Below are 17,840 nucleotides of genomic sequence, written 5' to 3'. Positions count from 1 at the left end.
AATGAAGAGGAAAGCATTTATTTTTCATAAAAGTATGGTGTGCTATAAACATAGCTACATACAGACATACAGCATAAGTTATAGGAAATTATAGGACAAGGATTACAGGAGGAGATAATTTTCAGGGAACTTGAATATTGATGAAAGAGAGTTTTTCCTATGGGCAGCCTCCTCTGAGAGTATTCATATAGTGTACAGCTTCATTTTAAAATGAATAATATATAAACAAAATAATGCTTGCTTTGCCACATGCTTGTATTTTATTTATGTGTGCACACATGGTCCACTCTAATTAAACACAGCTCTTTATGGTTTATTTATTTGTTCCAGAGAGGCTGCTTAATATTTGAGTGAAGCAGTAACGATGTGTCTGACCTTTGCAGTGGCTGTGTTAATGGTAAGATGGGTTTTGCAGGAGCCTGCAAGAGCAGTAAAATAGCAGTTTGATCTTTTCCTCCATTTGCTGGAACATGCTCAAGAGACCCAAAAGCTCAACTGAAAAAAAAAAACCCAAACCAAAAGCAAAACCAAAAAAGCACTAGTAAGTAGTTGAGAGTATTTTCTTCTGGTTTCTGATCTCAGGAGGATGTTACTGACAGGTTGAGGTAAAGGGTTAAAAACTTTGTCTCTTTGCATTTGGTTGTGGTCTATGTTTTATCACCAAACCACCAGGGTAAATTTTTTTTCTAATGCTAATATAAAGAAAATAATGTGAACAAATTGGAGACTAGTCCAGGTTTTAAGTTTTACTGAGTGTGGTTAAGCATGTATGACTCTCATGTGGTGGTCTTGTAGTGAGATTTGTCACTAAACTTCTAAAAATACATATGGTATGCAGATACCAATTTTATTGCCCCTCCCTTTTTTGTGGCCTTTGCTTAATACAGATTTCCACCTCTTTTAACAAAAACATCTCCTGAGCCTGTGCTGCGGCAAGGAGCTTGGTGCTGGCAGTTCAAGCCCCCACTCCTTCCTCCTCCTGCCTCTCCCTGGTGGGCTCCTCTGCCAGCTACCTGCTCCTCCTCGTTGTGCATGCTGTGTGCACAGTTTGTGTCTGATGAGACTCTGGGGTTTATTCCTGATAACAGCAAAACCACTGTGAGAGAAAGAGTTATTTATTGCACGTGCTAAAAGCATAGGTTTAAAAAAGCAGAAAAAGAAAGCAGGTATGGAAGAACTGATGGATACCTGCATATTCAGGTGGTAACTGGTGTATATATAAAGCAGTGGAAATTAAATGTTTGTTGTATTTATAACGGGATTTTGCTCGAGTCAGACATTTTGGGGGCGTTACCAGTAAAGAATGATGTTTAACTGACTTCTACATGAACATGACCATTTCTTATGTTGTTCTTCTGTGGAAGCTCTGTATATGTGTACATTCAAAATTAATATTCCCATAATGGAAGATGCAATTTGTGGTCTATTCAGTCGCTCATGTTTTTGCTAATTAATCATGAATCATCTGCTATTGGAACAGTGTCTTTTTTTTCCTTTAATTAACCACTGCTGCATCTTCGTTAGAGCTCTGGCTGCAGAACTGTTACAGCGCTGCAGTCTATGCCGTATTTTTTTCTTAATTAAAAGGTTATATGTCATAGCTTTTGTTTGCTTGATTACTTCTCTGTTTTTCTCTATCTTTATAAATTTAAAAATATCCTTTCAGCACAAATGCATATATGGTAGTTACCTCAAAGTACTAGTGCACTGCATAGGTTTTTACATTATGATACCTTTGAGGAACAGTGGTGGTTCTCTTCCTAAGGCAAGCTAATGGTATGTGCTTCTTCTAGCCAAAATGATTGCAGATAACTACCAACTTTTCCTCCTTCTCCTTCCTCCTTGAAGGAAGCACAAGATCGTTAGGACTAGCTAGCCTTCCAGGTTTTTGTTTTGTTTTGTAGAAGGAGGGTGAGGGTTTGAGGAACTGCTGAGTTCTCATTAACGTCTTCTTTTTTTTTTTTTTTTTTTTTTTTTTTTTTGCTATAATTATTCTTTTTCTGTGCTGCATAATGAATTGTTTATAGCTCATGTATCTGCATGGGAAGAGATGAGAAGCTGAACAAGAGCTTGTGGGTCAGGATTAAAGGCAGGACAAGGACAGGCTACCTGACCAGGAAGACTGAGCGGATGAGGTTGTCTGTAGTCATGTGTGCAAGCCCTGGTCCTCATGAGGGTCTTCTCAGGGTTGGGACAAGAGCTGTTTGTTGATGACATTGACAATGGGACTGAGTGCACCCTCACCAAGTTTGCTGACGACACCAAGCTGTGTAGTGCAGTCAACACACTGGAGGGAAGGGATACTATCTAGAGGGACCCTGACAGGCTTAGGAGGTGAGCTTGTGCGAGTCTTACGATGTTAAACAAGGCCAAGTGCAAGGTCTTTGATGTCGATCAGAGCTGTTTGTTGATGACATTGACAATGGGACTGAGTGCACCCTCACCAAGTTTGCTGACGACACCAAGCTGTGTAGTGCAGTCAACACACTGGAGGGAAGGGATACTATCTAGAGGGACCCTGACAGGCTTAGGAGGTGAGCTTGTGCGAGTCTTACGATGTTAAACAAGGCCAAGTGCAAGGTCTTTGATGTCGATCGAGGCAATCCCAAGCACAAATACAGGTGGAGAGTGAGGTGAGCTTGTGCGAGTCTTACGATGTTAAACAAGGCCAAGTGCAAGGTCTTTGATGTCGATCGAGGCAATCCCAAGCACAAATACAGGCTGAGTGGAGAGTGGACTGAGAGGAACCCTGAGGTGGAGGACTTGGAGGTGTTGTTTGACGAGAAGTTTGTCGTGAGCTGGCAATGTGTGCTTATAGCCTGGAAAGCTAACTGTCCTGGATTGCATCACAAGACCCATGACCAGCAGATGGAGAGAGGTGTTTCTGCCCCCCTGTTCAGCTTTTTGAGACCTCACCTGAAGTACTGCATCTCTTGAAGTGTTCAAGGTCAGGTTGGATGTGGCTTTGAGCAACCTGGTCCAGCGGGATATGTCCCAGCCCATGGCAGGGGATTTGGAACTAGATGGTCTTTGAGATCCCTTTCACCCCAAACCATTTTATGGTATAGCTGTCTTGCTTTTGAGCGTGTGATGCAGATATTAAATGAAAGACTGACAAAGCATATAAACTCATTTTTGAGAGTGTCATGGCATAGGCTCAACTGCAGTAGCTGTAAAAGGAGTGATTAGGTTTTTTTCTTTGACAGTCTACTTCTCATCATAGAAGTGCCATTCAAAACAGACTAATTTAAAGCAATCTAGGGGAAAGATCATTGTGGATCTGTTGCAGGCTTTCCAGGGCTGAGGACTGTATTTTGACTTCATTGTTGGCTGTAGGGTCACTTTTTCGGGAGAATCCCACTCCTGTCAGGAATGTCATAAATTTTCACCCTCTCACCTATTTGTCCAGTGTTTTAAGTCTGACAACAGTCAGGCTTCAGTGTATTACAGACACCCACATGCTCTATTTCAGAGGATGGACTGCTGGAGCTGAGGCAGTAAAAAGCTCTTAAAAAACCAAACCAAACAAAACAAAAAGACATTTTCTGAAGCTGTTTGTGTTAAAAGTATCAGTGAGTAATAACTGCATAAAGTGATTTTTTTATTTTCTGCTCTGTTACTCTTGGTAGTGTAAATGAAGAGTGCTTGCCTTGGGCTTTAAATCATGGGTGTGATTTATGGGCTGTTTCTGAAGTACAGTGATTGTGAAATTAGAAGAAAATCGAAGCTAACAGATATATTAATCTGCTGCATTAGGGTTTCATGTCTCACAGTGTGGCAAAGCTGCCAGTAAGACACTCCAGAGGAAACAAGGTCCTTTGGCAGGGATGGGTTGCACTGCAGATGTGGCCAGCTGAGACCTGCCTTGTCGCCACCTCCTCTCCCTGCTTGGAGCTCCTTAGCAACCTGACCCTCCTGCAGCTGTGGCAGGGATCAGTGGAATTACCCTGTGGCTAGTGAGGCAGTCGCTGCCTAATGCCACTCTGATTGAACTGCAAGGGAAAGGGGGTTAAGCTGGGATAATGCTCCAGCCTCATCCTGGCAGCTGACAGCATCACCTCTGAGCCTGCTTGCTCCAGCTGGCTCCAGAAGAGCAGGAGCAGAAAAGTTTGCCGTATGCCCAAGACCTTACGTGGCAGCAGTACACAGCTCACTAGTCATTGCCATGTTGCTAGGACAGTCTTCCCATTTGTTCATGCATTTCCAGCATCCTCTGCCCTGCCTTTGTTAGAGGGGTCTGCTTGGCAATCAGGCATGTTTTGATGGGATTCATATCTATCTTGTGTGGCTAACTATTACTTATACAGGGAAAACATCTTCCATCCCCCCACCCAGAGTCATTAGAGAGAGGTCTGTCTTGGATTTTAGAATTTTAATTGGAGTGTATCTATGCATGTGCATGCATGGATATTAAATACTGCACTTGTTTGTGCATTTTGTGGTCTTAATGGAAGGGAGTCTTCTGTCAATGTTCTTTAGTGCCACTAGAGCAGTATAAACTCCATTCCCTCCTTTCCCTGATATTCCCATACCTTTTGCAGGGCTTGTTTGAATATATGTAAATATGGCATAAATCTTCATCTCAGTTTTTATAACACAAATTAGTTGTTCTTGCATGCATGAATAATATATCCTGCAGACTACATGTGCTTTAATGGTATCTTTGATAATCTATGCCCAATTTTAAACCAAAAATTATAGGAGGCAGTAGAAAATCTATGTTAACATTGATTTGCAGCAGAGATGTGTTTTGAAATACGTCATTGTTGGTAATAGGAGCTTTACTGTAAAAAGTGACCACATATTTTTGTTTTTTTTTCACTTAGCTGTCCCATTTCCTCCAAGTCATCGGCTCACAGCTAAGGAAGTGTTTGACAATGATGGAAAACCGCGTGTGGATATCCTAAAGGCCCACCTTATGAAAGAAGGGAGGCTGGAAGAGAGTGTTGCTTTGAGAATAATAACAGAGGGAGCTTCGATTCTCCGCCAGGAAAAAAATTTGCTGGACATAGATGCACCAGTCACAGGTCAGTATGGAGTTATGATGATGCAGGGCTATGTTTGCTACCTGGGACATGTTAAGTAATGCATTAGTGTATGTGGCTTCCTGTGGTACCGAAGGGAGAGAAAAATCATTTGTTCTCTCCAGTACTTGATTTGCTCTTTGTCTGCTGCCACTAGGATAATAGAGACCATCAAGCAGCTTCTGTATTGAGGAAAGGATTAGATCTGAGCCCTTTCTGTTTCTAAGGCAGAAAGCAGTTTTAGTCTTCAGAGGATTAGAACTACTTTCTTAAACTTGAAAAGTTATCTGGGCTTTTGTACCAGGTATTAATTCCATAATTTGATAGATGTTATTTACCACAGTAGTACTGTTCAGATATACAGACAGTGCTGGGCTCTGAACAATAAGGCCAAGTGTAATTTCCTACATGTGGCTTAGGACAATCCCAAGCACAAATAAACACTGGGCAAAGAATGGATTGAGAGCTGTCCTGAGGAGAAGGACTTAAGAGTGTTGGTGGATGAGAAGTTCAACATGTTGTAGCAATGCACACTTGCAGCCCAGAAATCCAATCATATCCTGAGCTGCATCAAATGCAGTGTGACCAGCAGGTCGACTGAGGTGATTCTGCCCCTCTGTTCTGTCCAGAGGAGGCCACGAAAATGCTTAGATGCTGGAGCACCTCTCCACTGCAGACAGACTGAGAGAGCTGGGACTGTTCAGCCTGGAGAAGAGAAGGCTCAGTGGAGAGGGACTTTTCACAAGGGTATGTAGTGATAGGGCAGGGAGAAATGGCTTTAAACTGACAGAGGGTGGGTTTAGATTAGGTGTTAGGAAGACATTCTTTACTGTGAGCATGATGTGGCACTGGAACAGGTTGCCCAGAGAAGCTGTGGATGCCCCATCCCTGGCAGTGTTCAAGGCCAGGTTGGATGGTGTTTTAAGCAACCTGATTTAGTGAAAGGTGTCCCTGCCCATGGCAGGGGAGTTGGAACTAGATGATCTATAAGGTCCCTTCCAAACCAAACCCAACCATTCTGTGATTCTATGAGGGAACAATGGTGTCAGAGTAAGTGGAAATTTTAATTAAATGCTAAGGAAAATAACAAGCACAGAAAAAAAATTAGCAGAATCCCAGTTTGTGTTGCCTGGGGGATTAATGAATTGTGCCAGTTGCAGAACCCATTCTGCCCTTGACTATCAAAACATTACCACCCACTCATTAATCCTCAGGAAATGCCTTATATTTGAATTTCCTTCTCTAATTGTCTCCTGCCTCCGCCTGCATTCTGAATGTATGAATGCATTTGCTTGCTCTAATGTGCCTCTTTCCATGTTTTATTGTTGCTATTGGATATGAGTGCATTTTTGGCAAGCAATTGATCTGTGGCATAGAAATTTAGCTGGGGGGCTAAAGATACCTGGTTCCAGCCAGCTTAAACTATGAAACCAAAGTATGAAACTCAGTTTAAGAAGGCACTTTTGTTGCTTGAGACCCCTGATAAAAGTATAAGAAATAGGGTTGTTTGCTGCAGAAGACTTAACAATCTTTATTACCGATGCTGGTAGCATTCACCAAAAACTACACAGAAATAACATCTTAATTTTCAGAAATCTTCTCTGTAAGGGGAGAGGTGTGTAGTGTCGGGACTAGAATGATGCACAAGTTTTTAAAACTCATAGTTTTAAAAATGACATCCAGCTAGAGGATTGTAGCTTGACCTGGAGAGTTAATGTATATCATCTTTTATGTAATAAATAGCTTGTCATGCTGCTGTACAGTTCTGATGGAAAAGATGTCAATCATGTTGTGGCTCATGGATGAATAGAGGAAATAAAATAAATAATCGACTGAGAAGAAACTTCTACAGGCATTTTCATGGTAAATGGAGGAAGTTGTAGAGCTGCAATAACATTGTCCTTAAGTGAGTGGCAGACACACAAAAAAATTCTACTTTTTTATGGATTTTCTCTTTAACTTTTTTTTAATCCATTGAGAGATGTAGACTGTAGGAGGATGGCTCTGGTGTGCTGTGTCCCAGCTGATTTCCATAAGCCTGTGTTTAATATTCTCTTTCTTTTTAAAAATTTTTCTCTTTCAATTTTTTTTTCTTAAAGGTTTTTGGAGGTATTTTGGGGATTAATCTCCTGAAGTTTACCCCATTGTATAACACCGGTATAATTTTACGTCCTTCATTCTTTTTTTCAGTTGAGCCTACATCTTGCTTTGTTCCTGCTTTTGACATTATTCTCATACAGTGATTGTGATACTGCAACATTCCTGAGGGTGACTGGTAGCTACTCTCTTTTAAGCTGGTGTCAGAAAACTGGACTTCTAATGCTTGTTAGCAGGATAGCTGAGAAGTGCTAATCTTCTGTATGAACAAACATGAAAGCTATGGTTATGAAAGTGATCATCAAAAGAAGGGAAAAATTAAATTGTGAGGGGAAGGCTGAAAAAGCTTGTAAGGCATGTTGTTATGGGCCTGACAGTTTTCTCTGCGTGAGTAGTATGACAGCAGGTGACTGGATAAAGAGAATATCAGTTGACTGATGATGTGGTGGAAGTGCCAGGTATACAGGCAGTGAAGAAGTAACTGTGGCGTAGAGGAGAGCTTTCTTTTTCTTCAGACATTTGGAAGAACAAACAAAACCACTGATAGAGTGGATAAACCCCAAAATTTTAGATTTATAGAAGAGAAGAAGTCTTGTTAAAGACTGATAGTCAGAAATCACTAATAAATCCACTAATGTGGGATCCTTTGTGGGACATGCATTAATCTTTTAGAAATGTATCCTCGTAGCTGGTTTATGAGATGGTGATCAGCAAAAGGAAAAGAGATAGAAGAGCCTAACTGTTGAAGCAAGTGCACTGTGGATTAGTACAGTGATATACTTGATAAATATTAAAGAACATGAAATGTTTTTTTCTTAATGCCTAGTGCAGCTATCCATCCATTTGAAATTCCACTTTTGTTTCTTTTAAAGGATAACAAAATTGTCCTCAGAAAAAATATCAGAGTTCTGTTTATAAGTAAAGTCATATGCAATAAAGTGGGTACATAGAAAACCTGAATTTAAGTGAGAAAATTATAACTGGGGGCAAGTCATGCAAGGCACCTGAATGTGGAATACACAATCAGTTATTTTGCATTTATGTATAAAACTTACTCTGTGATGTGGTTAGCTGGAAGCATCAATGTGATTGTCATTTTGAATTAATACATTTTATTTTCAAATTTGGCAAGGTTATAAGCCTTCTGAAGTATTTCTGATGAACTCATTTGCGACCTTAGTTCAGATTCTCCATTTGCCACAAATGTACATGCATGCCTGGTTCTCCACGGGTCTGGTTTACAGCCAAGGTCAACTGTTCCTGCAGTTGTTACACAGGCCTACTGTTCACTGGGTGGGAATCTGAACTAAGAAGAGACTCCAACTGCTCTGCTATCAGGACTCTTATTGCATCTGGGAACTGTTGAGGCAACTTTGTGTTGACTTGTGCATGTGAATTGGGAAGGATGGAGAAAATAAGGTCAAAAAAAAGTGAGCGTATTGAGGGGAAGGCTGAAAGTAGAGATGAAAAGTGGTGAAAGGAGCTGCTCAAGAGATGACAAGGAGATGATTGAGACTGGCCACTTGACTTGAAGACAAGAATATGTGATAGAGGTGAAAAGCTTGGGAGAAAAGAAAATGGCCAAGAGACAGAGTCAGAGCTTGACAGAGGATGGCTGGGCAGACAGAGTAGAAAGATGAGCAAGAGGGTGATGGGTATTGGGACTAGGTGGGCAAGGCACCTGGTCTAGGAGATAAAGGGGTGCATGGTGGGGTGGGCCTAGCTGCAGAGTGACAGCTTTGGTAGAAGCAGTTACTGGTACAGACCTGTCTCATGACTGGCAGCAGTGGGGGGACTGGCACAAGGATTGTGAGGTCATCTGGGTTTCCAGAGTGTGGAAGAAGCAAGTTGGGCACCCTGGGCTGCCAGGATGATTTCCAGTTGCCTGCAGTACCATGGGGAATGTCCATGCCAACTCTCACCCTCCAGGGAAAAGGCAGATGGCAAGGGATCAGGGAGCAATGTTCCACAAATGGATTGTTCCCAACTTCTACATCTATAACCTCTTCTCTTGGAGAATGTGGCCTTAGTTTTAAGCTTGTGTGTTTAATGAGGTTGATCTACCAGTACAGACTGCAGCTGTTTAGTGTTCAGAGCAAAGATGTCTCTATGGCAGCCTTGGAATTTCCAGTCCTATATTATGTTCATAACAGTATAATGATGCATGGAGAAACTGGGCCATTTGTAATTTATTTTTTTCCTAGAAGGCTAAGAATGTATGTCTCTGAACCTCAGTGATGGCAATATTTACTGAAGTCACACTGCAAAGTACAGCTGGGAATGCCAGATTTATAATTGCCTGGGCAACTTTATGTGGCCTTATTATAGAAGTTCATTACTATACAGGGTGATTTTGGGCAAGTGATATATACTACCCTTTCTTTGCATGATGGCTAATTATCTGCATGTTTTTATGGGCCCTCACTTCCAGTTTGCTGTTCTTAGGTAGTGAACACTCTTAACCACATGTCAAGCATGGGTCACTTTCTCTGTGCATGAATATATGTACATACCTCTGTATGTTATAGAATTATCTCTAAAATTTTAAATTCTTTGGATTTGTAAATATGTTGTGTGAGAAAAACAAGTTTAGGTAAAACTTTTGATGGCAATATTGTCTTGCTTGGCTTCCAGTCTGTAAAACTGACCTTTAGCTCACCTGTGCTTTGAAGACAGACAAAGTCTTTAGTGAGTCTTGAGGAGATATTGCTATACAGAGTAGTGTTGAGAGTATGTAAGCAAGCTGATCATGCTGTCTTCAGAGTAAGGTTTATAGAAGTTTTGTAGATAAAGCACATTTTGCACAAATGAAGAGAACACATCCTGAAAGCTGCTCACTGTGTGCGTGTGGTTCATCCTGTCCACTGCATGGAAAAGAGCAGAAAGTGACTCTATAATTAAGGAATTTGTGACATAAAGAATATGCAAGAGAGGTTGTACTTGAAGTCTTAATTCTATCACATCCTAAATGTGGAGTCCCTTTTTGGTTTTTTTTTGCTGACACTAATTCACTACCCTGATGCTGACACTGTTCACTAATTACTAAGTGTATGATTAATTGACATTAATGGGCCTCATTTCACTGGTCCTGTTCAAAGCAACCAAATCTGCACTTTTGGAACATGATAAATTGTTGTTTTCTGACATCTGCAAAAACTACCAGCTGTGACAGGTTAAATAGAATTATTAATCTGGAAGTGCTAAGATTAAAATACAAAGACCAAAAAATCATATTGCAGGATTTGATTTCAGCAGCAAAGTAGCTGATGACAACAGCCACTGTCAGCTTCAAAGCTGGATCTGATTTTGAAGTTGGCTCTGTTTTGAACAGAGTAGGTTGTGCTATATGACCTTCTCACCTTAACATTTCTGTGATTTTAATTTATACAACCTTAAATGACATACTTAACTACAGGACAGACATGGAACTGTAAGTATGTTTCTCTAATAACTCATTGTACATATTTGCTTGTACCTTCTGGATTATTTTTCTTAAGAATATTGTTGGATTTTTCAGATACTGGATGAAAATAGATTGATACTTCTTGCACATATGACTACACAAATGAATAAGTTTATAAGATATGTGAGTCAGTGCTTTTAAGATAGACTTTTTTTTCCCTGTTGATATCTATTTTTAAATTAACTAACATGTGCTCTGTTTCTTCTTGTAATATTTGACATCTCTCATTTTTTGTGCTCAGTGGGCAGTACTTATGGTTAGTCTCTTCCCGTCATTATAAACAAGAGTTACCTTTAGTAAACTAAGAACACAAACCCCTAAGTCATATGCATCTTTATAAACCTGTGCTTTTTGGCACATGGTACTGATAGGTGATGTGTGTACATTAGGAGGCAGGTGCCTGTGTACAGGTGTTCTCCATTCTGTTTGTGTGGGTGTCACCACCAGCAGTGGTCGTGATGGTGGTTTCTGACTAGGAGACTGTTGCCAGGCCATGTGCAGGCATGGTGGGCAGCATCTTGGAAAATATATAAAACAGCATATACTTTTGCTTAAACCTTCACATACTTCATTGAGAAGGTCCTGACTCTGTGGCCCATGTTCAAAGCTGTCTGAAATGCCAGATGCACGCAGCTCGGTATGTGAAGATGGGAGAGCATCAAAGACAGAATAAAAGTTTATTCTTTCAGTGTAGCAAGTGTCTCAGTGTCTGCACATCTTTTCCTTGGGCATATGGTTTTCCTCTACTAGTCCTGTTTTTATAGCTCCCTTATTTACAGATGTGGTAGATGCAAGGAAACCACTGTTGCTTCCAGAGCCTTCCTTGCTATTCCCTTGGCCTCACATAGTGTAAGGTAGGGTGTGTATGTATTTCCAATAGATATGTAAGTTCTAACCTGGTGCATGCTGAGGGGAAATACACCCACTTGCAGTTTCATGGTAGTGTCTTTGGGCAAAAACCAGATGGATCAGAAATATTTTCTTTTTCATATCTATTTCATAATGTCAGAATTTAGTCCATTTTAAGATCTAGGATGTGCAGTGTCAAACCTCCTCGGCAGGATGCTGATCTACTTTAAAAACATCTCCCTTGACTTTGTCAGGAATCAGACCTTCTCAGTACTATGTGGACCTACCCTGGTGCGTGTTGTCCCGTCGGTTTAGAGGTCAAGTTGCAAAACCTTTGTGTGCTTTGGTAAAATACAACTTAAATACTTAAGTTGCTTGTAATGTTTGTATCACTTTACTGCTGTGACATTAAACCAATTTCACACTTAACTAATTTAATTTATGCTCTAAACCCTATGTACTGTGATTACTGTTGAAGAAACTATTGATTTTCCAGGACATGTATAACTAAAATATTTACTTATGTGTCATGAAAAAAGCATTTACATGCTCAAACTGTAAAACCCCATCCTGAGTGGCTAGTGTCTTCAGACTCACAAGTCTAGAAGCTTAATTGCTCATTTGAAACCCAGATGCCTGCAACCTCTGAGAGTAAGAAATATGCTTTTCCCTTCGTGGCCATAATGCATTAAGTAAAGTTAGCTTTAAAAAGACATCTTTAATTTTGTTTCTGAGTGCATGATGGAGTTTGCCCACCAAACAGGATGCTGGTTGCAGTACAACACTTTCTTCTGTGTCTTAGAGATACATGAGAGTTGCAGATGTTCCTGGTGTAACTACATCAGTTTGAGTTTTGCAGTATACTTGTACACTTCCTATCTGGACCAGTAACACTGGAGAACTGGACACATTTCAGCAACTTGTTCTCACTCTCAGAATACTCTCAGAATAAATGGTTTGTGGTTAATTCTCCTTCATCACAGGAAAATTAACTTTGCCTGCAGTGAGGTAACTGTTTGAAATAAACTTTATCTTGTTTCTTTCTTAATATCAATTCACAAACTCATTTCCATAAATGAGATTTCAGAAGAACAGGTTGAAACTGGGAAGGAGAGGAAAGGAAAAGTATTATTTGCGTCATCTACTCTTGTGTCCTTCTTGAAAACAAATCATAGTCCGATTGTTTTTTGCATGCCTCTATAAGGCAGATGTGCTCTCTGACTTAAATTAGTTAAACTTTGTGAAGAAATGTTTGCTGTAATTTTAAAAAATGCATCAGATATACTCTTTTGTCAATGTAGCATAAATACAGTTTGCTGATGCAACAGTTATTTCATGTAACATATCACTGTTGAATGTCATTAAACTACAGAAAACCTGCATGTTAAACTCGCAGTAAAATTATTTGTCATATAAGGATGCTGTTGAACTACCAAAGTGAACTTGATTGGATCCTTTGTTTGGGTTGCTGATTAAAACTGACACTGCTCCAGCTATTTTGCATGCTTTATTGAGAACTCGTAATAGTTCGAATCACTTGTGGCTTGAAAACTGAGAGTTCCAAAGGAAGGTGAAGATGTAAGGCTGTAGGTATTAAATTTCTTTAATCTATTCCTTCCCTAAATACTTCTGTTGATTCCAGATATAGGCTGAAATATGCCTGCCTGCATCCCTGATAGAACAAAGTGGTTGTGTCTTGTACCTTAATTGAGCTGCTTCAGACATCTGACATTTTGGCAGAGTTGATGTTTTCTAGTAGCAGCTGCTTGAATCTATCATTATTGCCAAGGCAGTGGATACTGCTGACTACCTCACTTTTTCTTATAAACAATCTATCTGTATTTCATTTTCTTTGGTGCAAAAATCATAGTCAAAGAAGCCAAACTGAAATCATGGAATCTGAGATGCCCTTCAGATATGGAACTTAACTTGATACTGTGAAATGCAGGATCAAATATGTATTTGGCTTCAAGACAGCACAGAAATTGCATTGATTAAAAAATAACCACCAGCAAAAATGCAAAAACAGCTGCTTGCAAATACCTAAGCCTTTAGGACTTTGTTCTTGCCATCTTTTATTTAACATGTGGGTGGTTCATCATGTAAACACTGATAGCACAGTATAGCACTTTAGCATTTTTCTAGGTCTGTTTCAAGCAGACATAGCGCATCATAGCAGTGCTGTTTATTATAGCTTCTCAAATATTTTTCTGAAACTTGCAAATCAGGTGTCTTACTTGCTTTGCAATTATGTAGTCATAAACAGCGCAACTTGAGTCAGAACTGGGTCTTTGACAGTTGGATTCTATTTTGAAAATAGCCATAGTGTTTGAACTGTGTAATCCTCATTAGGAGGAAAGAGAACTTTAGTTCTTGCCTTTCGTGGTGCCTTGTTATTCCTCCTTTTGATTCTCACCTCAGGTTAATTTAGCTCAATCTTAGGTCGTAGTCTATATTGTCAGGGGATGTGGGAATGCAGTGGGGTCGCTGCTGAAATTGTGGCCACCCACATTCATTCCTCCTCTGTTTTGGATGGATGAGCTGCTGAAATGAGTAAGATATAGAAAGAGGCAGAGGGAAATTCCAGCATATGTTTGCCTTCACCCCCCAGAAAACAAAAAGCTACCAGCCATGCACAAACCAGTGTTCCCCACTTTGTGTCAAATAATCATGGAATCAGGATTTACGTGTGTGTGAGGCAGGAAGGGGGATTGATTTGGTCTTAATCACACTGTACCTGCAACAGCTGTAGAACAGCTGTAGTGTAGAAATCAAGAAAAGGAACTGGAGGAATGCAAGAGGGCAGACTAATAGCAAGTCAGAGACAAACAGTGTTTTGTGTCAGGTACCACTTGGAGGTACCACTGTGTTTTTCTGGTCTGGGAATCGCTGTACAGATGTGTCCCTCTGCTTGTGCTTTTGGAGCTAATACCAACTGTCTCTTACCTTCAACTGTGCTTTATTCACCAAAACCTGACTGAGAAGCACTGTCAAGTGCAAAGGAGATAACTAGCAGGTTCGTTCTTAAAGAGATATTATAAACATTACCTGTCATCACTTAGAAAGAGCATAACTCAGAGAGCATTAGAAGTTGGAAATGATACTTACAGAAGGATGTTATTCTGAGGTGGGTGGTGATTCTACTTCTTCCTGCCTTTGCATGCCTCTTTATTAGCATTTTAATTATTCTAAGAAGTACTACCAGAGCTGAGACAGATGCTTTCTCTATTTGACTTTCTGCATTTATCTAGATGAAACATTTATAGAGTAATTTCCATGTATAGATAATGTCCTCTGTGAAGATACTGCCTTTTTTAATGAAAAATAAATCTGCTATAGTTCAAAACAAAAATTAATCCAAAAATTTTTCATAGTTTTAAATTGTCCTTACACTAAAAGATTCCATGGTCTCTAAAAATATGCACCAATTATGAAGATTAATTGTGCTGAACACAAGCATCTTTTCAATCTGCAGTTGATTTCAGAAAGTTTTGGGAAGTGTCACAAGGGATTCTGTCAACAGTGTACATGATTTGTACTGGTAGTGTGTCAAGCCATAACATTTTCTTTTGACACAGGGGTCATTATGTGCCTTTTTCAGGGCATCAAATCATTAAATGGTGAGTCTCAAATTATTTCTTCGTGCCGTCTCTGCAATGACTGTGTTTGTTCCTGCTTCCTTCTCCTCTTAGCTTTGAGCATCTAAATCTCGTTGAAATTCATGTATTGATACCATTTGGGATGCTAATTACTTCCTGATAAAATGTTCTTGATAGGTGAGGAGGATCTTGCTCCTCATCCTCTGATGAACCTTCAGCAAGAATTAAGTTTTCAAGAGGAATCTGTCCTATAGCATTTTGTCATTCCCTGTCTTTGTTGCTTGTTGAAATCAGCAGTTGTGTTGAACTTTGTGGATTGCTTGGTTTAAGTCAGTGTTGTTCCTTTCTGTGAGATTTTTACAGATCCATCTATGTCATCTTCCTTAAAGCAGGTAGCCCAAGGGCACCATGGCAAGGGATTAAGCTTCAGTTTCAGAGCCTGCATCTATGAGTCAAAACCAGCTTTTGGTGCTCCTCAGCACAAGAGAAGGTGCTGCAAAGAATCCTTCTGGCTCATTAGGTGTATCAGCATCATTGCTTTCAGACGTTTCTTCTGAAAGTTGCCATGTAGACTATTTGACAACCATTTACACCCCTTCTTGCTCCCAATCTGGTTTTACAACTGGGAAACACCACATAAGTATTGCTTCAATCAAAATTTGTCAGATTTAGATACCAAAATGAACTGCTTGTGAGAGTTCACTACAGGAGTTTATCCAGTCAGACCAAGAATATTCCTTTTCTGCATAATCAAGGAGATAAAATTGAGTGATCTGTGTCAGATTTATTCTTTATTAGCTTGTATTGATAAAGAACACTTAAAAGTATATTTTTTTATCTATAACCTTATTTAAAAAAAAAAAAAAACAACAACGAAGAGAACAACCCACAACACATTTCAGCTCATGTTTCATGCATATTTTCTTTTGTGTTCGTTGCATTCTGTACATAGAGCTCGAGAGCTGCAGGGTGACCGTGTGGGTTAGGGAGATTGCTGATGGCCATAGAAATGAATCCTGTGACTTCAGCTGTTGACGAAGTGGCAGTGCAAGAACACTTCCATTTTCTTTCTGCATAGCTTGCTTTCTGTCACAGGCAATACTTGGAGTCGTCTAGAGTAATAAATTATGAAAGCTAATGTGGCTTCTTTATTCCACTTCATTTCCTTTGGTTCTCATCAGTCTTTTAAGAGGGAAAAAATCTAGCCTCAGTGCAGGTACACAACTAAAAGTATAGAGAAGTAGACCTAAGAGCTGTTTATGAGGTCAGTAAGAACAGGTTATCTTTTTTCCCCTCCAAAATCTGAAAAATCTCCAGTTGAAAGAGTAGAACTCCTTTGGGGAGAAAATGATCTTTAGATTCTATAGACAAGTAAGAAAATGTATCTCTAAAAGGCAGTTAATTATTCAAGCCTATGTCAGGTGATAGCCATTTCACCAGAATTTTATTTGAAATGAGTTTAGATTTTAAGCCAGTGTCAAAGTGAGACTAGGCTGCTCTCTAAAAACAATAAAGCAATCATTGTTATAGATTCGTAGGTGGTTTGTGTGCTATGTGGTAATGATTGATTGAGCAGATTAAAAACAGGCTTATAGTCTACTGTTTCGTTCAGAATTACTTGGGGTTTGGGGTGGGGTTTGGTTGGTTGGGTTTTTTTAAGGTGTCTGCTAAGGGAAATAAACTTCCTCATTACAGTGGAAAAACTTACATTTCCAAAGGCACATAGAGGTTGCTTATGGCCCAAACCACCTCCTATTAGAGGACCAGTATCAAATGTAAGTAAATCCTGTGTAAATCTCTGTGGAGATCCAATGGCATTGCACCTGGATTCTATTGTAAAATGAGAGACACATCATTAAGGAGATATGTGGGGAGAGGACACCCAGCATTGTGCAGAATATTTCTGTGCCTCCCTGAATCCTTGTTGAGGAAACAAATGTGTTCTCAGTAAAATGATGATTTTAGCAAAGCAAAATGACTTTCAAATTCTTGACACCAATCTAGGTCCTCAGCAGTGCTTTTCCTAGTATAGGCTTGAGGCTTCAGAATATGAACACTCTTATTATATGCAGGATCTCCTCCTGAAGGCATGAGTTTAAAGTGTAACTGGTTGAAAATGCCATCTGGTGGCATGCATTTGGTATGTCTGGCTGCTTCCTGATGCACCTGCCAGCAAGGCCATATAGTCTTTAATGTGCAAGCAGTAAGGTGGTGACACGAAGGTCTCTCCTTGTTGCTATAGGCACAGGCTGGAAGGCTACTGCAAGTGTGAGAGAGAGGGTAAGCATCAGCAACTAATGCAAGTCAGCCTTTTGTTTTGAAGTCTGATTTTCTTTTCCTAAATAAGCATTTCAGAAAAACTTCAGGTTATCTTACTTGAGGAGGCAGTGAAAAATAAACTGGATTTGTGTTGGATCAGTGATGATCTGACACCTTTGCTTGTCAGATTTTTATGGTAGAAGAAAATGTGTTTCAATCGCATAAACAAAAATTCTAAGTTTTTGCATTAGTTGAGCAAAGTTTGGTGTGCGTGTTCTACATCCTCAAGGCCTGTATATTTTTTTTTATCTGTAGGAATATCAGGAATATGATTTGGTTCTTTCCTAGTTTTTAGGCAAAGCTTTTGCTTTTGAGAAGAGCTAAGGTCTTTGAAGGTCTAACATTAGTTGAATGGGTAAAGGTTAAATCTTTGCAGCAGGAGCAGTTATTTTCTGTGCTATTGAAACTAAATTACTCACTTTATCTATTTTAAACAAAATCAAAGCATTAGTCTTCCAAAAGGCATCTGTCTTCTCATAACATTTGCAC

At 39.7% G+C, this 17,840-nt stretch overlaps 1 protein-coding gene across 1 annotated transcript in view; it reads left to right on the top strand.

The window, feature by feature from the left end:
- Positions 1-2,655: 2,655 nt before the first annotated feature.
- LOC103802795 (serine/threonine-protein phosphatase 2B catalytic subunit alpha isoform-like) overlaps positions 2,656-17,840 on the top strand; it is a gene marked incomplete at its 3' end in the record, with an annotated part of 66,387 nt that continues 51,202 nt past the window's right edge. Inside the window, exons 1-2 of the mRNA XM_009075318.1 lie at positions 2,656-2,878; positions 4,827-5,027. Coding sequence (XP_009073566.1) covers positions 2,656-2,878; positions 4,827-5,027 — 424 coding nt within the window. The remainder of the gene's footprint in view (positions 2,879-4,826; positions 5,028-17,840) is intronic.

The sequence above is a fragment of the Acanthisitta chloris genome, unplaced genomic scaffold (assembly GCF_000695815.1).
Source record: "Acanthisitta chloris isolate BGI_N310 unplaced genomic scaffold, ASM69581v1 scaffold12145, whole genome shotgun sequence".
Lineage (NCBI taxonomy): Eukaryota > Metazoa > Chordata > Aves > Passeriformes > Acanthisittidae > Acanthisitta > Acanthisitta chloris.
The sequence above is the reverse complement of the archived record's forward strand: the minus strand, read 5'-3'. Positions and strand labels throughout refer to the sequence as shown.